This window comes from Idiotropiscis lumnitzeri, chromosome 11 (assembly GCF_059441095.1).
Source record: "Idiotropiscis lumnitzeri isolate Australia: NSW breed Sydney's pygmy pipehorse chromosome 11, RoL_Ilum_1.0, whole genome shotgun sequence".
Classification (NCBI taxonomy): Eukaryota; Metazoa; Chordata; class Actinopteri; order Syngnathiformes; family Syngnathidae; genus Idiotropiscis; species Idiotropiscis lumnitzeri.
This window is the reverse complement of record NC_142401.1, coordinates 18,932,873-18,951,442: the sequence shown is the minus strand read 5'-3', so window position 1 is coordinate 18,951,442 and position 18,570 is coordinate 18,932,873. Positions and strand designations below refer to the sequence as shown.

General features: G+C 38.1%; 1 protein-coding gene and 1 long non-coding RNA gene across 3 annotated transcripts in view; one reads left to right on the top strand and one right to left on the bottom strand.

Annotated features, from left to right (window-relative positions):
* LOC148327787 (dihydropyridine-sensitive L-type skeletal muscle calcium channel subunit alpha-1-like) overlaps nucleotides 1-2,016 on the top strand; it is a 54,978-nt gene extending 52,962 nt beyond the window's left edge. For both annotated transcript variants that reach the window (XM_088308191.1, XM_088308190.1), the window contains 2 exons: nucleotides 64-193; nucleotides 1,368-2,016. In XM_088308191.1, the coding sequence (XP_088164317.1) occupies nucleotides 64-193; nucleotides 1,368-1,405 (168 nt within the window). In that variant the 3' untranslated portion in view covers nucleotides 1,406-2,016. The remainder of the gene's footprint in view (nucleotides 1-63; nucleotides 194-1,367) is intronic.
* A 10,819-nt stretch (nucleotides 2,017-12,835) lies between these two features.
* Nucleotides 12,836-14,054, bottom strand: LOC148327786 (uncharacterized). The gene is made up of 2 exons (XR_015845843.1): nucleotides 13,731-14,054; nucleotides 12,836-13,197 (listed from the first exon to the last, which is right to left on the bottom strand). It is a non-coding gene; the product is annotated as an uncharacterized LOC148327786 (long non-coding RNA).
* Nucleotides 14,055-18,570: the final 4,516 nt, after the last annotated feature.

Below are 18,570 nucleotides of genomic sequence, written 5' to 3'. Positions count from 1 at the left end.
AGCATGTGTGATTTACGATTACAAATTATACATATCTGATGTTGTCACTTTTTTCCAAACCAGAGACAAGCCAGTCTTTTTGGAAACCCTTCTGATCCTTTTGCCATGGAGAGTGATATGACCAGTGCCAACCAGGCGACATGTCAACGTCCACTGCAAATGGCAGAGGGAATCATAAACAACAACATTAAAGGTGCGTATTCAGGCCTACTTTGCGCAAGGTAAAATTTTACCGCACAGCACTATTCGTTTAACAAAAAAAAATAAAAAAAGGTCAGATTTGCTTTGCTTTATTAGGCAGGTAACACAATTAACATATTTTACTTTTGGTCGCTGAAAAAGTGTTAGGTTGATTAAATTGGATTTTTATATATATATTTTTTTCTTTTTTTTCGAACGTTTGCTGCAATAACTATTTAGGGTCAGTCTGCCCAAAGTTCACAAGGACTACTTGCGAAACTCTCCATTTCACAATGTTCATCGGGTTTAGTAGTCTGGGATACCCAATGTTCTCCCCCTCTGCTTTATGTAGCCTCCAACTTGACAGTGTTATAACTTGTACAGTTTATGAAAACCATTTGAAATCCAATAAAAGTGAGCAACAGGCCTCATTTTGACACCATTGTTGCCAGAGGTGTCAAATCCAGGCCCTGAAAGTAAAAACCCTGCCGTAGTTTGGCTTTAGACATAGGTGCTTCAACTCAGCAGGTTAATAGAAGCTTCGTCTGCCCTAATATATATATATATATATATATATATATATATACACTGACTTATATAGTGCTTTGAGAGTGACAACAGATATTATTATACAACAAGATATTTTGGTTGTTCAACATCAAAAAGAGCATGGAGGGACCCAGTGCTTGATGAATTTGAATCAGCAGACTATAGGCTACTGATGGTAACGGAGGGTCAAGGAGGATTAAGTCTTTTCTGCTGTCAGTCTCTCTTTAGAATGACATCCCGCTCAATGTTATGCAAGCCCCCTCTGTCACTATTTTTTTTTAGTTGTGCAAGTTATTCAGAACATCTTGGAGGCCTTTTGGATAAATGCTGGAAGTGAAGGTAAAAAAGATTTGATAAAATATTCAAAGAAATGTTCAGCAAGACTGTCTTTTCCAGAGATCACAGGTCTCCCTGGATTGTTCTCAAAATAATTGGTTCTTGGAATGTAGAATGCCACACATGAGTTTTCATTGCCCAAGAAACCAAGTTTGGAGTCATAGAGCTCGTTATCTGGAGCAGCTGTCTCAGTACATCAGACCCTTCCTTACCCACTGTTGCCACTTGATAGTTTCTTAATGTTTTAGTTTGTTGTTGGCCCAAAAAACTGTTTAACCACTCTTTTGCATTTCCGTTTACAGATACAGCTGGGAGAAATGACCCACATTCAGCAAATTAAAAAGCTTTTCTTTAAGAGGAAAATGGAAGCAACCCGTTGCATTCGCAGCATTTGCACGCACACACCAGTGAATTGCTTTTTTCTGGCTAAAAACAGAGTAATGAGATTTTGGAAAATGCTTGTCCTCGGGCAATTTGAATGCTAAAAGTGATGACCATTGTGACTCAACTTGAAAGTGCCCTTTGTTAGCATTTCAAAACAAAAAATATTAGACCCCCAGAAGTTCATGTTTCTTGTTATGTTGATTTGTACAATAACTCACACAAACTACTCATGATTGAAACAAACAATTTGCCCTAAAAAGATTAGTTGTGAGATGATCAAAAACTAAATTAAGTCTTAACAAAGTGGAATCAAAGTAACAAACAAGAACACAAACCCACCCCAGGTCATTAAGACATAACTATCAAGGACTAAAAACCAGAGCAAAATCAAGTAATCCAAGCAAAACAGAAAAGGAAAGGAACTAAATACAAACAAACTGACAAGACAATGAGGAACACCTGGACAGGACACAAGTGGCTGTAGGAGCTGATTGGAAGTCACAACGGACCGGGATGACAAGCACAGGTGCAAACAAAAAGAGTTAAGAGATCGGACAAGAACCACAACAAAAGACATAACATGAAAATCTAAACAAAAGCATAGATCATGACAGTAGTAAGTGCATTTGGAAAGTATTCACAGCACTTATCTTTTTTTCTGACTTTATATCAAGGCTTAGTTCAAAATTTACATTTGAAAAAATCTTACAAATTCGTTCACTCATTCATTATCCGATCCACTTATCCTCACGACGGTCTCGGCCGTGCTTATTCATCCAAATAAGTGTGAAAAAAATAATTTATCTTTTTAGAATTAAAAATAACCAAAATAAAAACATACAGTAAGTATTCACAGCCTAAGTCGTGGCATTTAGTTGCTTTGTCCCTGTCTCCTGCCATAGGGTCACCTGTTTTACTGAATGCCAAAGTTGGTTGAGCATAACCCTGATCCAACAAAAACATTTTGGCTAGTGAAAATGTTGAATGACGAGTATAGTATCTCTGGAAAATTACCGGTCACAGTGGCTAGAGAACAACTAAACGTCAAGCCCTGGCTGTGAATAAAATTAAATGCGTTCATTCCGGGGTATTTTGTGTCGAATTTGGAGAGAAACTATAATGTATTCCATTGTAGATTAGCTCTGAAGCATAAATGAGAAAAAGTGAAGCCCTGCGAATACTTTCCGGATGTACTGTATGGGTCATGACAGATTGTATTTAAAGATAAAGATGTCCTTTATTAGTCCCATAATGGGGCCATTTGTTTTGTCAATTTTCCTAATGATAATAAAAAAAGAGGCCTGCACTTTGTGATTGCTTTTATTTCATGGTATAAATTCCTGCTCTTGCACACTTTTAATAATAAAACTAACAATGGAATTGCAAAAACCACAGAATTTAGGTCACAATCTTGCATAGGTCACAAGTGTTTCAATAAACCTACCAGTTTCAACGACAATAAACTACCCCAATACACACGCCTGTAACGCTGTTGATGTATTGGCAACGATTACTGTTTATGGTTAGTGGCCGGAGCACATGTAATACTGCTGTAATTCCAGTAGAGGGCAGTCATGATATTCCAAAAACAAAGCCAAGGCAAAGCGGTTGAAGATTCACTTCAGTGAATGCATACATTTTAAGTATATTGACTTGAAGAAAAACACATTTATTTATTACAATAAATTTATTATGCCTTAAATTCATTGTTACTAATTGGAACTTATCTGGGCTTTGGATATCAACAATAAGTTAGAAGAATGAGAAAATACATGCAACTGAAGCTCACTCGTGTGAAGTAATGCAATACTACCACACAAGCACATGCAAGTGAATACAGTGAACCCTCGCTACTTCGCGCTTCACCTTTCGCGGCTTCAGTGCTTCGCGGGTCTAAAAAATATTCGGGGGCATTGTAGTTTTGCCGAGCGGCACGAGGGGGCGCTGGAGCGATTAGACGGCTGGCGTGCGCCGAAGAGGAGAGTGGACGAAGAAGAGAGTGGACGAAGAAGAGCACGTTCCCCCGGGCACGATTTGGGGCGACGTTTCGCGCGGTTCGGACCGTACCAGAGCTCCGGAGGAGGTCGGCGTGCGTGGCAGTTAAGCCGTAGAGGAACAACTTCCGCCCGGGCACTAGCGCGGCGATATTTCGCTTCGCTCGGGACCGTGCGAGAGGTCCGGAGGAGACCGGCCGGCGTGCGTGGCAGTTAAGCCGAAGAGGAACAACTTCCGCCCGGGCATGAGCGGAGGGCGAGGCTGTCATTTCACAGGGCACACCGGACGGCGTACCAGCAGGTAAAAGTCGAAGTAATTAAATAAATACAAAAAGAAGTAATTGAATAAATACAAAAATAATGGCTGGGGAATAAAAAAATAAGTTTTAATTATAATTTGTTTTGTTTTTTTGTTATAACATGAATTTCACTCTCTCTCTCTCTACCCGTATATATATATATATATATATATATTTTTTTTTTTTTGGTTTTTATTTTTAGCATTTTTGAAGGTGCGCCGCTACTTCGCACTTTTTTTTTTTTAAGCATTTTTGAAGGTGCGCCGCTACTTCGCGGATTTTCAGTTTTCGCGGGTGGTCTCGGTCCCCATTAACCGCGATAACCGAGGGTTCACTGTACTTAAAGGAAAATAATAGAGAATCGGTTAAACTGAAAGCCAATTCTATCGAGTTAAAATCCTGCCAAAACCTCACCAACTCACAAAACCCAGTGTGGTTTGCAAATACAAAGCATCCTTCACAAACTATTACGATGCGTTTGGCACATAACACATGTACTTATCAAACATACATGCGGCTTCAGAAACAAATACAGCATGTTTTACACCTGCAATGAAAAATGTCTTGAAGAAAAATAATGTCTGTTTATATCATCTATTGTAATATCTGTTCCTTGTTTTGTGTATGTGAGGGCGGCGGCAGTTGAGTAGAGGGTGACGTCATTGAAAGGGGACGAGACAGGTTAGGGAAGATTGGCTCCGGCAGTTAGTCTCTGAATGTGGAGCGTGTGGGTGTGATTTGTGGCCATCAGCAGCTCCCGTGTAAATGTTTTATTCGCTGTTGTTTTCGTTATTAAAACGAACAGATTGCATTACCGACTGTGTGCATGCTTGACCACTGGGATGGGCGGGCAGTACAATATCTTTCAAGTCCAAACTACAATCTTTCAAAAAGAATAATTATATCCTTTATGTACAAACTCAAATATACCAAGTACAACAAAACAAAACATTGTTTGAATACAAAATCCGAACAACCCTTAAAGTAAAAAAAAACTCTGGAGTACAAAAGAACATTATTACAAAAAACAGTCACATGACTTTTGGCACAAATTTTAAAATGTCAGTTAACTTGCGCTCCACAATAGCAGGCGGCGCTGTGGAATCAGTTTAAGGTTACATATAGGAGAACTAATGTTACATACGGACACGTTCACATTAAAAGTGACAAATTGTTTTTTTTCTCACATTACAAGCGAATTCGAAGCAAAGGTCACACACTCAGATGTTTTTACTGCATTCTTCAAAATATGGTTCAAAAGTTAATGGTAATTCCCTTGATCCTTCAATAAACACCCGATTGCTTTAAATCCTAATTTTACTAGAATTCTGTGCGTACAATCTGGATGCTAAAATTTAGTCCGGAAGCAAGGTTTTATGGAATCTGTAATACTTGACATGCTACCTGTCATCAAAATCATGGAAATAGACATAATTTCAAGGTCAAGTGAAAGCATAAAAAATAACCTGCTGTCTGAGGTGGATGAGTTGACAAAATATAAACTATCGAGATTGAGGCCAGTTGATTTCCTTTGGCATTTGGGCTGGACACAAAAATATGTATGTGAGATCACAGGTTAACTTTTTGTTTCCAGGTGTTTACCCCATTTACAAGACAGCATTTTATATAATGAAAGAACAATTTATGCATGCAAAGGTATTTGAACTATTCCTTGTAATTGACTGAACAAGGACAAAATCTTCTGGTGGAAATAATTTGCTTGCAATAACTGTATCAAGCCTGTGACCCATTAAAGACACCAAATGCTTCTTTTGTGATGCTTTTCAGGCCTTTACAGTTGCTTGTTTTGTTTTGCAAGGTTACTTCGTATCCGTATCCTATTCAGCTGCAAATATGCAGATAGAGTTTAAGTTTGTACCTTGTAGGCTGTACATTTTAAACATAATCTCAGAACAAAACACCCGGTTTAAATTACCACTGGGTCTTGCAAACCAACACTGCTGGATTGTGGTGCTTACAACTAAATGTACTATATAAATTTTGAGAATTGTTTATAAGGAAAATTCCGGTAAAGATGACTCCAATTAGATCGTATACAATGATTAAAGAAAGCTATTAGAGCAGCTATTAGTCTTTCATTTAAAATACACTTCATATTTGGTGAGTGTACATTAATTACAAGATTATTATTCAATTAAATACATGTTAAATGCTTGACAAAAAATAGTAGAAAAAATGTGATTAATCACAATTAATTACAGAATTTATTGCGATTAATTATTCAATATATATATATATATCCTCCACATATAAATATGTAGATGATAAACAATTGGGGGCCAAGCACCGATCGCTGGTGAACTCTACATTTAACATTACGAAGCTCAGAAGTCACATTGCCATGAATTAAATGGTGCGTTGTATGTCCTGGGAAAACATGTTGTTCACGGTAGAGTTCATATCTTACTTACAATTATAGCTGTTTCTTTTGTACAGTTCTGATCTTGCAATTTGCTTTAGACTTAGACTCCCTTTTATTGTCACTAGACAAAAACGCACAACATGGAGACTGCTTGATTGTAATTATAGAGATAATCAAAGGTACGTGAATCTGTCATTTTAGAATAAAATTTGAGTGGTTCCCGACAGAGATACACATCACATCATCGAAGACTGTTGTGCAACACAAACAAATGCATATTTTTTGTCATCATTCCTTAATTACGGATCATCCACCAGAGACATAAATTTCCAACTAATGAAATAATTACTGTGATAGTCAATCTTATATGGGTCACTAAGTTTCATGACAACACTTTGGAGATTTCTTACACCCTGTACTTGAGTGATACAATTTTGTAGATTAGCAAACCAATGTGCTATATGTCATACAATTTTTAAAATTAGATAAGGTCTTAGTAGCAAAATTTGTACTAAATGGACCAAGTATATAAAATAGTATTAATATGAAAAATGGCTTTGAAGCGATGAGCAAAAATCACGATCATCTCCACAAACTCAAAAACACCATGCAAGTCGCGAACAGCCTAGATTTTGGACATTTTGTTCCGTTAAAGATTTGTTTTAGGAGGCTGCCCTTGCGTCCACCACGGCTTGCCGCCATCAAGGTCACGGTACGAGTGGACGTCAATTTCTGATGACCACGAACCTCATCAACAAGCCCTGGAGGTGGGTTTCTTAAATGTTCCTTGTTGCAGTGCAGTGCTCCTAGCAATTTCAAAATGTATGAATTATGTTTTAAATTTGTCCCTGGGATTAACCGAAAAAAATTCTCCACAAAATTAGAAAGCTGACCTCAAATACAGGAATGATTCAGAAAACTGCTCCGTATAGAGAAATTATTTCAAGCCTTGGTGATCTTTGGAATGAAGTTTTGTTGAAGTTGTATGGATGTTGCATAAAACAGGAATGACTAAAGTACAATCTTTGGTGCAACCTTTTCAACCTCTATTCAATGGACTCTTTACATGGAACATTTCCATATTTGGGGTATGACGGTAAGCTAACAACACATCACTAATCTAATACAGTGAAAATATTAATAGCATCAAATTCTTTCTGTCTCCTGAAATGACATCATGTTACCGCTGTTTCACAGTACATGCAGGTCTACGTGTATATAGATTTTCACGGCTTCTTTTGACATGCTCAGCAACTTTGTATACAGGGCACCAAAATAAACAAAATTCTGACTGAGTGAATAGAATCGAAAGCTTTTATTGTCACGTTCTATGGTGCAGATGCAGAAAAATTGAGGTTATGAAAACATGACAGATAACCACTAATAATAATGAGATTTTACTACGAACTGCAGGATGAGGATCAATATTTATATGGCTCAAGAGTTTCTCGATCCCCTGCCCACAGCTTCGTGATGGTGCGGTCAACCTCATCGCCTTGCTGGCCAGGTACAAAGCAGGTACAGAGGGAGAGAGAAAGCGTTCCGCTTCATGACGTGAGCAGGGTGAGATGAATATAGAGAGAGACACCAATAAATTTTTGCTATAATTAAATTGTCTCGCCAAATGTTTAAGTAGTGATAGTGATGGGCACTATATATATATATATATATATATATATATATGTATATATATATATATATATATATATATATATATATATATATATATATATATATATATATATATATATATATATATATATATATATATATATATATATATATATATATATATATATATATATATATATATATATATATATATATATATATATGGCGGCACGGTGGCCGACTGCTTAGCACGATGGCCTCACAGTGAGAGACAGCAACCAGTTCAGGGTGTCCCCCGCCTACATATACATATACATATACATATATATATATATATATATATATATATATATGTATATATATATATATATATATATATATATATATGTCACTATCCAGACCGCTGGGGGTGCTGGAGCCCATCCCAGCTGACAACGGGCGAAAGGCGCACTACACCCTGAACTGGTCGCAAGGCAGACATAGACACCGTCACCGAGTGAGAACCGATCCCACGCTGCCCGCACACATATCAATCGGCTGTACCACTACACCTTCCATCCATCCATCTTCTGTACCGGTTCTCCTCACTAGGGTCGCGGTGGGTGCTGGAGCCGATCCCAGCTATTTTTGGGCAGTAGGTGGGGGACACCCTGAACTGGTTGCCAGCCAATTGCAGAGCACACAGAGACAAACAACCATCCGTGCTCACATTCATACCTAGGGGCAATTTAGAGTGTTGAATCGGCCTGCCATGCATGTTTTTGGAATTTGGGAGGAAACCGGAGTACCCGGAGGAAACCCACGCAGGCACGGGGGGAACATGCAAACTCCACACAGGATGGCCAGAGTCGGGATTGAACCCACGTCCGATGCTGTCTCTCACTGAGGCCATCGTGCTAACCAGTCGGCCCACTCCACCATATATATAAATATATATATATATATATATATATATATATATATATATAGTAATAATGTAACTATAAAGTTACTGCTTCTGTGCAGGTGGTCCCGCGGTAATTTACAGGGAGATTACTGTGTTTGTTTGGCTGATATACTCCAAAACTATTGGTGGCCAAAAACCTTTGCCTCGTACTTCATGTGGCTATGTTACTCTGTAATGTGAGGAAATGTAGCAATGAAAATCATTATCTGCTTCCTCTTGTAATTCTCTGTTGGCAGTGACATTTTCTAGGTGAGTGATACATTTGGCCTTTCAGGATGGGACCACTTCAGGTCGTTGCAATTTAATTAGGGGAAATTAATTACGGTATGACATTCTTCCTGTTTTTATCTCTGAAATATGTTTTGTCTAAAGCAGACTTCACCACAAACGTCGGGAAGAATAACAAGTATAACATGCTCCCAGACTCAAGCATTATGTCTGTAGTGTGATGATTAATGATTAATGTGATGATTGAAAATGGTGTGCTCTTTTGATAGTTGGTTGGTTGACATTTGTGTGTGCCACAAATGAACACCCCCACCTTACTGGCTATCCATCACGATGTTTTATTGCTGAAGCCACTCAGAGGGTTGTGTGCGTGTGTGTGTGCATGGTCCTTGAACTTTCATTTGCTGACTGCTACCCCAACATTGTGTGTGAGAGGCTTCTGCACATTAGCAGCCAAGCATGTGTGGTATTTTAAATTAAGCAGCATTATTGGCTTTGAAATGATTCTGCCCAGCCAAACACTATGCAGACAACACAGTTCATGTGTGGTAGACAGCGATGACAGGTCACACATCCACAGCCACTATGACTCATACATCTTAATTAAGAAGCTAAGCGGCAACGATTTCCTAATAGTGAAGAGACACAAGACTGTCACTGCAGCCAAATGAGAACACATATTGATTCTTGCATGCATTTATGAAGCGTGTGGTTTGTGGTTGTGAACTTTGGTTGGTCACCTGAGTAATGGTCAATTTTGTGTATGTATGTGGGCGGCTAATCTCAATTCAACATCAATATGAAATCAGTTGTATGATTTTGTTTGACATTAGATACCCACTGGGAACTCGGATGAGCTGCAAAAGGCCTCTGCACACCGAATGTTAATATGCATATTTATATTAATGAGGAAGTGCTTCTGACGTGACTATCTTCCAAAATATTGCGAGTTTCATGCTAATATTTTCAGACTATGGTAATAATTTTATGCATTTCCACATACATTTTGGAGGCAATCATTCATGTTTTTTGCCACTTTATGAGGCAAATATGGACAGGCAACCTCACGTTATACATGTCCACATACATTTTAGTGACATTCAGTTAGGTTTTACGTACATAGAGTTGTAATAAACGTTGCAGTGGAGGCTCGCAGGCTGACGGCATTGTCAGCCATTGCTCTGTTAATGTCTGTTACCCAAAGGCAAAAGGGCGGTTTTGGGGATCAATCAGGATCCATAATATTTACATTTTTCTCAGTCACTTTGGTGCATTTCTCAGTTGTTTTATTTGTGCACATCAGAAAAGCATTTTTCCCACTTCTTTGAACAAGTTGCAAATGCTTTGGTACATCCATGTAGATCATTATGTACAATTCTCTGTTTCCTACATTATCCAATGTGAATGACATGTTGACCAAAATGTATTGTATTGGGTCACTGATGGTGTAGTGGAACACTCGCCCGAGTTGTGTGCGGGCAGCGTGGGTTCAGTTCCCACTCAGTGGCCTTTAGAAAACACGAATATAGCCAATTCTCTGGTTTTAAAAGGTTTCTTGACTGCATGTAAATGTAGTGAGTGACACAACTGCCTCCTTCAAGTGTGTTTGCGGCCTCATCTAACAAAATTAACTGAAGTCATAAGTGTATCTCATGAGCCCTTAACTGGTAAGTATACACATATTATAGCCAGTTGTATTGTTGTAATTGAACGACAAGGAATTGGAAATGTTCAATATCCAGAGAAAACAAGAAGTGGAAGAGAAGTGAGCCTGTATGGCAGGAGCTGAGAACCAAACCAGAGGAAGACGCAGAAGAGGCCAAATACCTTTTGCACCGAGCCCACATTTTCAATATCACAATGGGTAGTGCTATCTCTGGAAATGGTGTGCTAACACATATTCCCATTATTGGACCACACGATAAAAAGATTCACATTTTGAAACACTGTCGACAGGGACCTCATCCTTGAACAAGAAAGTGGTTGAATTGGAGATGGCATTCCAAAGTATATATGATATATCTGGGCAAGCTTAGATTCCATTGCGCCAACATCAACAGTCAATGGTTTGCAACCCACAACAGGATGCAGATGCAGTTCTACTATTTTCTTTATTGATGTTTGGGTGATTATCATGACGAAGTTAAACCTGCTCATTTCCGATGCCACAGGTAGAAAGAGAGAGAGAGAGAGACAGCGAAAGAGAGAAAGAAAAGAGAGCAAGAGAGAAAGAAAAGCAAGAGACAGAGGAACGCAAGTAGCACGGTGACGGACTGGTTAGCACGATGGGCTCACAAAGCAAAGGTGCAGGGTTCGATTCTGGCTCCGGCCTTCCCGTGTGGAGTTTGCGCGTTCTCCCCATGCCTGCGTGGGTTTTCATCCGGGTACTCTGGTTTCCTCCCACATTCCAAGAACATGGATGGCAGGTTTGCGAGTTGCCTGCCAGATGCACGGCCTTATACGCACGTATAAATGCGTCGAAATACACGTTGTCATTTACGCTATAGACTGAAAAAAACACAGCGGAGAATTAAACGTATTGAAGTTAGACTTGCTACGGTTAGGATAGTGTTGTGTCGATCTTGAACGATTCGTTCAAAAAGATCTTTTCATGAACGTGAGTCAATAGATCACTTACTCAAGTGATTCGTTCTTTTCTCAGTTCATGTGAGCTCCGGAATGAGCATTGCGTCAATCATCGCCAACAACCAATAAGCAGCCAGCGACAGATAGACGAGCTATTTTACTGAACATACTGCCACGCTTTTGGTGTTCACGGAATCAGTGAGGTAATTTCCTGTTCACGTACAATTCGGTGACAGAAAAAGATGTCATTTCCCATTCATTAAAGAGTCGGTGAGTGAATGTGCTGATGTATTTTCCCGCTCCCATACAATTGGGTGAAAAAAAGTGATGTCATTTCCCATTCATGTAAGAGTCGGTGAGAGAGCGCGACGTCATTTCCTGTTTGCCAACGATTCAGTGAGTGAACGTGCTGTACTGCCATTCTCGTCCGTACATTACAGTAGCAATGTTTTTAAAGTTTTTTTTGTTAGAAACAATAACAATACAAATGCACAAATTTTAATTACTGCAACATCAAGGTAGGCACGAAAGTTTTTTTTTTTTTAAACTCACTCCATCTGTGCCTCGGGGCAGGGGGCATGTAGCCCCCACTGCAAGGGCGCTAACAATTTGGTGAAGGAATCTTTTGAACAATTGTTTTTGATGGACTGATTCTAATGATCAGTTCAAAGAGCTGTCATGCCCATCACTAATGCCGTGCATTCAAGTACCTCCTGTGCTACAAAGACCAAGAGGTAACCCACGGGTGTTAATCAGGTTTTTTAAACCTGCATCATATTTTGGATTAGAGGTCTTCATTTGTTTATTTTCACAATAATATGGAAGCACTAATAAAAAGTATTCAGTTTATGTTGATTGAACTGCCCACCTATATAAAGTAAATGTTAAAGAAACATAAAGAATGTAAATGTGAGCATTTTGATAAATGACATTTTGTACATGTCTGAAAAAAAAGATCCTATTTTCACTTTATGAGTTTGGCTTCTGCCAAAATTAGTCGCCATTTTTTCCATGCACATGTAAAAAGTATGAAACCAAACCACCACTCAAAACGTTTTTTTTTTTTTACTTTTATTGATAAATTTTTTGAAAAAAAAAATCATCATTTAATCCTTTTTATTTTGGTTGTTTTACTTGTTTGACAATTAAGTATTATATATTTATATAATTAACGGTGTCCATGTACAATCTCCATGTTCTGCCCAACCATCTTGTAACCCCCGATTACTTAAAGATAGTGTTAGTTTGATATTTAATAAATTGGACCAGACTCTAGATTCTCGAAGGCTACAATAGTGATAATTGATAGGTGTGTGAATGAAATAGCTGGAGGCAGAAATGAGCAACAACAATAACTGTATTAACATGGAAAACAAAACAATTATTTACAAATTCACAGCCGGCATCATATACATAAAATAAATCACAAATCCCAAAAATTAGAAATAATAATCCCAAAGTCCTACTGAGCTCAGTAATATTTTGTTTAAGTCAGTCAATGTTCTTTCCGGTAGTCTTGGGGAAAAAAGTCTTGTCGTGGTGGTAATTAGGTGTGTTACCACGTGATGTTCACAAAGAAGTTGGTGAAGACTGTGGTTCCTTTATCGCAGATGTGGTTCTGGGCTCAGGCTCGCCATCTCCATCAAAGGAGAATCCATTCAGTTTCGGATCTTGGTTTAATGCCAAGACAAAAAACCCAGCCTGCATAACAATAATGAAATTATTGTATGCAGCTAATAAGTCTATTATCAGTTTCCAGCATCATCAGTCGCTATAGCTCTATAGTTTTCAATTATCATAAATACTGCATCTAAATATCACATTTATAACAGTTATTAATTTACATGCATGTTTTCCAAATTGTCATTGTAACACATGAAATGAACTCATGAGCTAACAATAAACACATTTCTCAATATGTCCAATTTCTCAATAACCATGTTTTATGGTTTACATATCAATCACTTCAATAAAGAAATAATTGTATAACAAACATAACTGAGTCAATTCAACATTTCACTTTTAACACATATTACATCAAAATGAGCAGTTATACATTTGTTTGTCAATATAAACCTTGCTTTAGAAAGACCTTAAAACAAGTAAAATCAACTCTTTCACTGTAAACAAGCAGTACATTTCCACTCGCGATTAGCATTAGCTTAACGTTAGCTTAGCGTTAGCCTCACATAAACGTTTTTACGACAGTCCATAGCAAGTGCATGGCGACTCACCAAGACGACGTTCAAGTACGAACACGGTCGATTTGTCACAGACCCTCAGTTCTCACTGGTATCCACACTTAAGATAAAACATTTCCCAATTAACATTTTATTATTGGTCACATTTATATCAACTTCAATAAGTATTTCACTCACCGAACGGCACATTAGCATTAGATATCGTCACGCAACCTTTCAGTTGGGCGTCCAAGCGGAAAAGAACGATATACACAGCTAATCTCGAGATAGCGTCTCGAGAAGGCGGGACAACTTGACTTTGACGAATCAGAAAGTCATAATCAGATGAATGACACTCCAAACAGGAAATCAAGTAGACGAGAGATGTACACTTCCTCTTAACAGAATAATGTTTTTTCAAAATAAAATGGCGTTTTCTCTACTGGGTTACAATCTCCATTTTTTTTTTCTCTTGGGCCTGAGCCACTCATCAAATTGTCTCAACCTCTTCTAGCAGATTTCCTTAACACTGGCAGAAATGACCTGACACTTCTAATCCAGGTTATTACCTCGATGTGCCAACATTCTGTCCCTCCCCCACCTCTCTCTCACTCTCTCTCGCTGTCTTTCTCTCCTTCGCTCTCTTGTACACACGAAATCACACAAAAAGTGATTTTAATAATTACCGGTCAGTCTGCACTATATAAAGAGAGCATTCATTTTAAAAGATTGAGAAATTATAACAAAAAAAAACCCTTATTAATTCCAAGATGACAACAGTCCCCATTTAATTCCGCAACATGTTAAGGTAAATAGTTATTGTCTACACATTATGACTGAACACGTACTGTATATCAAATGCTAAGAGCATCAACGGCTGCATTCTCAGGGTAAAGCAAAACTTTTGAATGATGTGCCAACTCTTAAAGTCTTCCTCCAAGGTTAATGGCCTCCCTCCAGGCTTTAACATTCCCCTCGTAGCCCCATAATGCTCACTGTTTAGGCCTGGGGTACAAATATATTCTATTCAAACTGCTCCAAAGGGGCCACTAAACCATAACACAGTGTTTGTGCGTGAGAGTGTGCATGTGTGTGCATTTGTGGCTCTGCAAGCGTGTCTTTATAGTGTCTTTATTGTTTTTAACACCCGTTGGTATTTAGTATTCTCTCTGCCATGCGTCCTTGCATCCCTGATTCTTTCATCCTCACTTCCTTTCCCCTCTATTCTCCTCTTTCAGACGAGAATACAAATGTTTTATGGAGAGAGGCCAAGCAAGGGTTTTTTTTTTTTTTTTATAAGAAATGGATAACTGATGTATTGACAGTAACTTGTATTACGTATTTAGTACGGTAATGTCCAAAACTGCTGAGCCACACACATATATCTTGTTATCTACATGGCATTGACAACTCACAGACTGCTTAGAGGTAGAGGGAACAATACATTCATTCTACAGTATGTGTTATACTAATTTATTGGATAAACGATTCTAAAAAACAGACTTACAATAAAAAGCCTTGAAGTCAAATTTCATGGATTTATTTATGTACGTCTTCCCAGGGACAATGCACTCAAACAAAGACATAAGCTTGCAGCTGACGTCAAGCATGTAGAGTTTATATAGAGCAAGTGCTAATTTTCATCTCCAGTCCCGAATTGGGCTACAGAAAAACATTGCAGTTCAATATAAAATATACATAAACTAAAAAGGGTGAACCTTACAATTCGGTAATTAAGTGTTGCATTTATATGACATTAGAGCTTCATTCACTCATTACATTGTCTTGCAGCACAACAGTACTGTACAATGGGCTTGTATATCAATAAAAAACATGTGATAAAATGACATGTGGCATCATGGCTCAGTAATAAAGTGGTCGACTCCCAACTCAGAGCTTGGGGATTCGATATCCGGCCAGTGTGACCATGTTGAAGTGTCCTTGAGCAAGCTACTGAACCCCCAGTTGCTTGTGATGCTCTGTCGTCAGTAGGTAGATGAAGTAACAGTGTGAAATGCTTTCAGTACCAAAGTTAAAAAAAAACGTGTTATACAAGTGACTATGGAGGACTGAAAATGCAAAATTAAATAAATAAATACACCATGACTAATTCAATAAAGTGTCATTAATTAAATGTTTCATTTATTGATTAAATATCAGATTAAATTAATAAATGTGTCTTGATTAATTAATTTACCAATGATTATATATAAAAAATTTATAAAATTATTTCTGTATATATATGTATATATATATATGTTAATGTTCACTCAATTTGAAATTGTTGCCTGCTACATCCAAATAATACTGGATCAATACAAAAGAGTGGCTCGCGGTCCAGAACAGAACATTTAATTTGATTTAGCTTTTAACCCATAATAACATCGCATATCCAAAAGATCAACTAAAATGATTTAAAAACAAATGACAGATTCCAATATAATGTGTATAAACTGAAATACATTTTCAGTTCTGGTCTTGGCCTTGATGTAGATCGTGTCACAGACTGCTCGTGTAGCTTATTCTGTGCCAAGCATTATTTTAAAATGTTTTTTTTTTGGTCTGTTTTTTTAAGTGCACTTTTAGTTTAATTTTATGCACGCGACCCTTGTGAGGATAAGCAGAACAGATAATGGATGGATGTACTTTATACATTAAGCTTGATTGATTGATATGTAATAAATTATTAAATCACTATTTAAATATAAAATGCTTCAAATGAAGGGTGACTTGCGTCAGGGGAAGCTGCTCCTGCTACTCATATCCCCACTCCTCCAGGTATGTAGAAAGAACATTTGGATGTCATGACATTCATAGTATGCGTATACTTCATGCACTGCACGGCCATAGAATCTCCTCATCCGTGGCAAATTGAAATAAACTAAGGCAGCTGTTGTATTCAGCAGAGGTCAGACACGAAGGTACACATAAATGTTCAGCAGTAGTGCTCATTGTTCGGTGAAACTCCAGCTGCCTTTCTTGTTTCTCTTCGGTAGCCCACCATAGTGTTAACTATCGGATAGAGTTTACAAAGATCTAACCATAACTGTGTGACCTGGAAGTACTTGGCCTGGTTAAGATTGTAACCCCTTCTATGGCATCCATCCCATTGTGCATGATGAGGGGTTCGAAGAATATTACCACAGACAAGTGATCTTTCTTGGCTGCAAATCCCAGATGATCTACCAACACTGACTACAAACATTCACAATTATTTTAAAATCTTTTTTTTAACAGTATGTTATTAGTTTATAAAGTATTTCTTAACAAATACATCATTTTCATTTTAAATATCCCACAAATCACAATTTCTACTAATTATGTATCAAGATCTCAAGATAGAGAATACTTTACCTGATGTGTGAGCTCTACTCAACAACCCTCTTAACAAAATTACAAATCCTTGACATTGACACACTTTTCCATTCCAGGAATTAAAACATTTTACGTGCGTGCGTGTGTACACGTTGACTGTATTTGTTGCTGCGTGTTTGCGCTGGGGTTGTGATGGTCTATGAAATCTGCTACAACCCAACAAAGACAGAGAGCTTTAGCTGGACAATATAATATGCTGTAGGGTCAGTAGAAACGTGTGAATGTGCCTTTGGTTTGGCCTGGATAATATTGATCCAAGAATGGTTCCTTTGGAACATAGATGGTGTATAGCTGTATCGACTTTGACTGGGGTTCTCATTTCACCATGCTTCTTTGTTTGTGTGTGGATGCGCAAATGTGTGTGTGAGGCAGTAGAAGAGCCGGAGGCGACTCAAGTGTGAAATTGTGTGATGGTTTGTCCATTGCGCTTCATTTAGCCACACATCACCCATCTCTCATTCCTGACAAGTTTCTTAACTGCTCCAAAACACGCCTCAGGGTGTGGTGGCAATGAAACCCTGACAGTATACAATAAGGAGTGTGTGTTTGTGAGCATGTTTGTGAGGGCTAAAAGTGAGAGTAATAAAGCCAGCAGCTGCCATGGAAACCAGGGCAGAGGCTACCTCATTCTATCTGTCTAGGGACCCATCAGGATTTCAACCATGGTATAAACATATGTACTGTGTAGTGTGTTTACAAGCACCCCACAATTAAACGTGGCAAGTGACTCTTATCGTGGGAGGTCTCCAGCAAACACACACAACACGCATACAAACGACAGATTAAGGTCAATGCAAAAAGATGCGGCACCATGAAAAATAGGGAAGGTGCCTGTTCAATACCAAGTATAGAGAGACTCATAACGCACGCACACGCTAACTGAATTCATCTTCAACACCGATTCATTTTTTGTAGTGATGGTGCTCATCAGTGTTATAGTGAGCTGCCTCCTATACTAGCTGACTCCCCCAGGTGAGTCGTACTTGGGACATCTCCCACCTATTCTTTCATTTATTCATTGATTTTTAGTTTATTTGAGCAATTGAGCAACAGCGAGCAGCAACTAATAAAAAAATAAATTAAATCATAGCCATTACCCAAAAGGACTAGGCGGAAGCAAAGGTTGGTGTCTACCCCATGACTAATCCACATTAGACATATTGGTAGAAACTGTTGCAGCAAACAAAAAGAAAACCACAATTAATCTTTATATGCCTCAAATGATCTTCAAATTTTTAGCAGAAACAATCAGCTTATAATGTAAGAGACATAATTGCATGCACACTGCTCACACAATTAAACCTTAATTGACACCGGTTGCGATTAGCCTTCACCTATTCCATAGTGTTGTAATATTGTAAATTTTAATAGTTGTTTAAATTGCCATTCATTCTCTCGTTAAGGCCATTCCATCAGTCAACTCCACACCTGGGAATGACTTCTTTTTGTATTAGGTGCACATACATTAGGTGTTAATTGATTATTTATTATTTTATTTATTTTTTCCCAAGGTGGTGAC